Genomic DNA, 6,639 nt, shown 5'->3' with positions numbered 1-6,639 from the left:
TGAAAGATATCTTGGGGGTAAGGGCCTTCACTCTCTATAATAAGGTTGAGGATTTCGAGTTACATTACAAGGCACAAAGTTGGAATATGCACTGTTGGGATATCGTGTGGGTGGGTGAAGGAGGTTTGATGAGGGTTTACCATTTTAGGATATTTCCTTCATTTTGAACTTTTTAAACTTAAATATGCTACATACAATACATACTGTCTGTCGAAACTCGAAACTTTATATAGAGGTGTGAGAGTTAGCACTTAATTGATTACGTTGTAGGTTCTTCCGTTCTTCGTCAACGTGGTTGCTTGTATCATTGTATGTTAAATAAAAAATGGTGGTTACATGCACACATTTCTATATGTATATGTGTATGTATTTGTGCATTTCCATATTTTTATGGCGTAATGGAATGGTTTGACACTTCTTCTTTTTGTGGGAACTGTAGATTTTGGCAGGACAAGCATGGCAAGGGAATCATACAACTAGTGGAACTATGCTTGGTACTCGATCGTTTGCTACCAAGCATTCGTTTTCAACCGACAAAGGTTTGTGCTGCAGTCTCCAGCCCCCCTATCCAAATCCACCGTCCTTACTGTGAGTCTCTTAGGATATGTGGATGACGTACTGTAGAAATGGTTATAGCTCACTGGTAATGATCTTTATAGGTTTATTGGGGGCATAAATTTTACGCCGCATGGTATGTAGTACCTTCCTTTCCTATTGGGTTGTTCACTTAGATGAGCGCAATTACCCAGGGAGGAGTAGAAAATATGGATTGTTTAGAGTTTCTTGGGGATCTTGTTCATATTGGATCTTTTGGGTTAACTATTTTTAGATTATATGACCACTGTTTGTGATACTTTTAATGCTTACTACTTTTGAAAATTTTGAGAGGCAAGTAGGTCAAGCATTTTGGGATGGAAAGAATATATTAATCTTACACATGCTAGCAATGTTCTGCTCATATCTATAGTATTGATATCCGGAATCCAATTTTCATTGTGGCAAAGAAAATATTACAACCAAAGTAGCTTGTAACATGGCACATAATTAGTTATGCTGGATAGGACCATGCAATTTCCTGCAAGTAAAAATACATGTCTATCATGCCGTCTGGCTCCTGTTGGGAAATTGAGAGAATATTTAAAGGATGAATTGTCAAGATTCATGCGTGCAGGTTTGTTTTCTTTTTGCAATCCCAAATGGATTAGGAGGTCAGGCCAATGCTTCAAAATACTTGTTCAATATTTGTTCGGGACCCTGATGCCTATTAGAAAGGGTAAACATCATTTGCTATATGTGTAAAGATGTGGACTCTGTTAAAAATATAACCTTTCACGGAGAAAGTGTCGGAATATAAAATTGTCATTCCAAATATTCAAGCACTAAATGCACTTCGAGTGAGGAAATGAGTCGAATGCGTGTATAGGATTCTATTCAATGGGGCATTGCTCCATTCTCTCTACTGCATATGATCATTCTAGGTTGGCACTGCACCTTGAGTACATTGATTCATTTTTTTATAAATGCTGGGCTATATGACAACCAGTTCTTGAGGGTATTAATTAGGATGTTCGAAATGATTTGGAGCAATATTTACTAGGATGGCGAGGTAGGTAGTACTACTCAACTCAAAGTTCATAACAAAAGTACTTCTCAACTGAAAGTCATTGGTTTATTATTCCCTGGTTGGATCTTTTTGGTGCCTTATTATGGGTTTTCTAGGTAGAACTTACTTCCATGCTCCACTTCTTTTTCTGTCATCTCAGATGATGAAGAAAGAGAGCAGCTAGCAAAGGAGCTGTCAAAAGATTGGAATTCAGGTAAATTTGATCCTTTAAAGAATTATGACTCTGTGGCGTTTAGATTCCCCTGGCGCTGCCTTTGTGCAATACCTGTTTCTGATTTCCTGTCTAAATGCAGTCTTTGAGCGGAGCATAAATACTCTCTTTTTGACTGAAATGGTTCGAGGTCTGATGCTGACGCTCAAGTACTTCTTTGAAAAGAAAGTGACTGTAAGTCTCTACTAGCTTTTTGCCTTCAATGGTATTATGTTCGGTTGCCAATTGGCTAGTTCTTCACCTCACCTAAGGTGGTAGCATTCGATATGCTAATTTGTCATTTTGAGTAGCAAATCAAATTACTGTTATATTGCAGATTAACTATCCCTTTGAGAAGGGGCCTTTAAGCCCTCGTTTTCGTGGAGAACACGCCCTTCGACGTTATCCCACAGGAGAGGAAAGATGCATTGCATGTAAACTTTGTGAAGCTGTAAGTGCTGACCCACTATGATTGTACTGCGATTTCTATTTACACACTATTGATTTGGACCTGTATCCATCATTGGTCCAGTGGTCAGTTTGTCTATTTGAAACCAAAATCAAGTGAACTGAAACTGATAAAACTGCTGTGTCACCCAATTGGTACTGTTTTTGAGCAGTTCAACCTAAAAGGAATATTATATGTATACAAACACACATAAATACGTCTGAGCGACTATATACTGCTATGTTTAATTAAACACTTGCGTGGATAATATTGCTAGCATTATACATGTTGAAGTATACGATTGACTTTGTTACTGATACAAATGAGTTGGTCCTTTTAACAGATTTGCCCTGCTCAAGCTATCACAATCGAGGCCGAAGAGCGAGAAGATGGCAGTCGTCGAACAACTAGGTACACTTTTATGAGTTCGCTGATGTCCCATTAGATACTTAAGACATCCATGTTCATGTATATATCAATGATAACAGGTATGATATCGATATGACAAAGTGCATCTACTGTGGATTCTGCCAAGAAGCCTGCCCTGTTGATGCCATTGTTGAGGGGCCCAACTTTGAGTTTGCAACTGAAACTCACGAGGTCTGTTATAATAAGAGTATATTAGCAAAAAAATTGAGTTAAATGAACTTATACTGTTACATGTCTTAACTAATAAATTGTATGCACCAGGAACTCCTTTACGACAAGGAGAAACTTCTTGAGAATGGAGATCGATGGGAAACTGAGATTGCAGAAAATCTGAGATCCGAAAGTCTCTATCGCTGAGGTTTTTCGTTGAATATAAGCTGAATTTTCTTATAAAGTGATCCACAAAATAAAGGGGCTTGCTGAATGCTCTTATTTGTACTTTCCCTTGTTTATTGATTGTTGAGATGGCTTTATTTCGTATAAATTTTTGAAAGAACTAGAGCAGGATCTTGAACTAGATTTCTGATATGGCAAGCTGAAATACCTGAAAAGGTATCGTTCATGGCCGGACACTAGTGGCTATTATGCACTCAATTACTCCTTTCGTACTAATGGGTTCTTAACGGAGGCGGCCTTTTTTACTTGCCAATTTGGATCTAAATGATTCATTTTAGTGCTAAATGATTGAAATTTGTTCTTTTTTCGGTGCCCTCTTCTTCTGATAACACTTTTTTCCTGTTCGACTTGTACTATATCTGTTTGTTTTGGTGATTAATGGAACTAGGGAGCAAAAATAGGTTCTAACATTTTTCGACGAGAATGCATACAAGTTTAGAGTTTGAATGTCAATACTCCAGAGCACTGAAAATCTTCCTTCATAAAATAGCAGATTGATCATCTGAGTTCCTTTTCATTCTTTCCAAATTTGATTTAAGTAAAAACAACATAAATCTTTTCAATTCTTTTTAATATTACTAAAAATTGCTGCTTTAGTACACACTGATACATCACTTTTTTTTTCTTTTTGATACATGACTTAATCTTATATGGATACATTACTTAATTTTACATGAATATCTCACTTAATTTTATATGAATATATTATTATTTTTGGAATAAATCACTTAATTTTATATGGATATAGGTCACATTTTTTCGATACTTATAACAAGCTAAATAGTGGTATTATGTAATTTTCACATTTTTCTTTTGAGCAACGGTTAGACGGCTTGGTCCCAAGAGATGGGCTTCTACGTGCTGCAGGCCTAGTATTACTATAAACAATGTACTCGTAAATGTTACTCCTATATTATTACACGAGTATTACCTGCTAATATTATAGCGTATTTCATACGTGGATGGATTATTCCTGTTTCATTCACTATTATATCACTATAATTTTTTTTTTCTTTTTGGTGTGGCCCTATTCATTTGAGTGTATGCATATGAATCACACTTTGATAAATAGATGTCTTTATTTTTGACAATTTATACTTGAGATTACCTTCACCATTCATTTTTGTTTGTTATGTTTCATTTTAGGGAGAAAGCTCAAAAATGTCCCTTCCGTTAAATAGTTGGCTCAAAAATACCCCTCCCTCTAATGGAATTTGGAAAAGGATATATTTGGCTCAAAAATATCCCTCCCCTTAACGAAATTAAATTATTTCGATTGAATTAAACTCTAACTTTAACTTTTTAACCCTAATAATTTAATTTTTTTTACATAAAAGTATTTTTTAAATTTTAAAAATAAGATAATGAAAAAAAGCATTTGAATTATAATATAAATTGGTTGAATTTGATTTGGAAAATATACATTTGTTCTAAAAAGGTATTTTCACTTTACATCTTTTTAATCTTTAAAGAAATTAACGAAATATAAATTAAATGATGAACTTTATATAAATTAACGAAATAATTTAATTTCTTTAAGGGAGAGGTATTTTTTAGCCAAATATTTAACAGAGGGGTATTTTTGACCCATTTCAGATAGTTCAGGGGTATTTTTAATCCTTTTCCAAATTTTGTTAGAGGGAGGGGTATTTTTGAGCCAAAAATCTAACAAAGGACATTTTTGAGCTATTTCGAATAGTTCAGGGGTATTTTTAAGCCTTTTCCGTTCATTTTATGAGAGTCATATCATATAAACACTGATCAATATTTAAAAAAAAATTCATCATATTAATATGAAAAACTATTTATGTATTTTTTATATAATTTTTAAATATCTAAATTATAAACGTTAAATTAATCTACTTCAATTAAAATACGATTTACAGGTAGAAGATAAAGGAACACGTGATTACGGCATGAAGAGATGACGTGTCGGACGTTGTTCACGTGTTATTTCATCCCTCCCTAAACCTCAATTAATTTTTTGACCTCTGCAAATGCCCATTCCGATACTCTTCTCTGTCTCCAGGAATCTTATATTAAGTTGTAAACAATGCCAATCGCCAAATTTTCTCTGTATATAATACAACTTGTTTGTAGGAATTGTAATTGTCACAAATTTACTGCTACTTTTAGTGGCGGATTCAGAATTTAGGGGTGATTTAAACATATATATTAATGTCTAAAGTTTTATGGTTTCACTCAAAAATTAAAGCATGCAGCTATCTTCTTGGCTTACTGATTGCTTTATCGTCTAAAGTTTGATTATAGGTTTGCCCAATTAGGCTTTTTATTGAGGGGTTCAGAAGTACATACAAACTAATCGAAGGGATTCAATATTTACTATAAATATAAAAAAAATATTTTTAACCATATAAAAATAGTATAATTTTTCATCCTGGATCCAAGGTGGCTCCGCCACTGACCCCGACTACTTCCCTCTATTTGTGTCAACTTTTGAGGCATCGATGCAAGGTAGCAAATTTCAATTTTCGATCACCTAAAGGTTCTCAGCACTAAATTTGTCGTAGTTTGAAGTTTATGAAGTCAAATTTAGCATGTGTTAAAAATTTACAAATTTAGTATTTGTATTAAAATTATTGAGGTATAAATAGTGCATTACTTTAATGCATTCCGCTTTCTGTCTCGTCGTTGTTTTAATTTATTGCAGGTGGTGGGCGTGCCTAATAAGAAAGAAAAGAGCAAGGAACCAACACGGGTTGTGGTGAGCTGTTTCACCCTTAATTAGAGGTCAAAAATTTGACTTTGGATATAAAAAAACTCTATTGGGAGCGTTGTCGCCTTAATGGGCCCTGCAACGCACGACTCGAATTAGTTGGAGCTCCAATACGGACACCAAACACTAGATGGAAACCCAAAAGAAAAGAAAAGAAAAAAGAAAAGAAAAGCTATTCATGCTAATTGCATGTTCATGGAATTGAATATAAAACAACTTACCGCAATTAATATTACTAACATCAATCATTGTCATCGCAATCACAATTATAAATTATCTCCATTATTACTGACAAACATAAATGTTTTTTCTTAATCAAATACTAATAATTTTATTATATTAAATTACATACTTTTTTAATATATAATTAATTTTTTATTTAAATTTTATTTTTTATTTTATTATGTATCTAAATAACTTTTTTTTATATATTTAAATGTTTAAAAACAAACAATCTTAATCATTCATATGAAAACATCTTATATGCGCATTCAAGCAACATTTGAATCTTGAAAAAAACAAATGGAGCTAAGTCATATTATTTAAAGATAAGTCTCTAAGGTGGGTTGATGTATATTCCGTTGTTTGATTCTTCTTTTAACATTATTCAAAGAGCTCAATTATACACATCAGACTTTTATAGTATCAGGTCATATTTTAATTGTAATTAGTAATATGTATGTAATATCTTAATTTTACAATTACAAATCTTACATTTTAAAGAGCCTTGTTTATAGAAATTTGTTTCTAAATATGGTATTCTCACCATTTCAAAAATAACGACATGCTTTTTATTTATTTATTATTATTATAAT

The 6,639-nt window shown here is 33.2% G+C and overlaps 1 protein-coding gene across 1 annotated transcript; it reads left to right on the top strand.

Moving 5' to 3' along the window:
- Positions 1-439: 439 nt before the first annotated feature.
- Positions 440-3,340, top strand: LOC107840403 (NADH dehydrogenase [ubiquinone] iron-sulfur protein 8, mitochondrial; the record flags this gene model as incomplete). The annotated part of the gene is given in 7 exon segments (XM_047395153.1): positions 440-539; positions 1,764-1,817; positions 1,918-2,009; positions 2,152-2,265; positions 2,606-2,673; positions 2,751-2,862; positions 2,953-3,340. Coding segments are annotated over 7 exon segments (636 nt in total), but the record flags the coding sequence as incomplete, so codon positions are not given.
- Positions 3,341-6,639: the final 3,299 nt, after the last annotated feature.

Source organism: Capsicum annuum, chromosome 8 (assembly GCF_002878395.1).
Source record: "Capsicum annuum cultivar UCD-10X-F1 chromosome 8, UCD10Xv1.1, whole genome shotgun sequence".
In the NCBI taxonomy this organism is placed as follows: Eukaryota; Viridiplantae; Streptophyta; class Magnoliopsida; order Solanales; family Solanaceae; genus Capsicum; species Capsicum annuum.
This window is presented reverse-complemented; position numbering and strand designations above follow the sequence as displayed.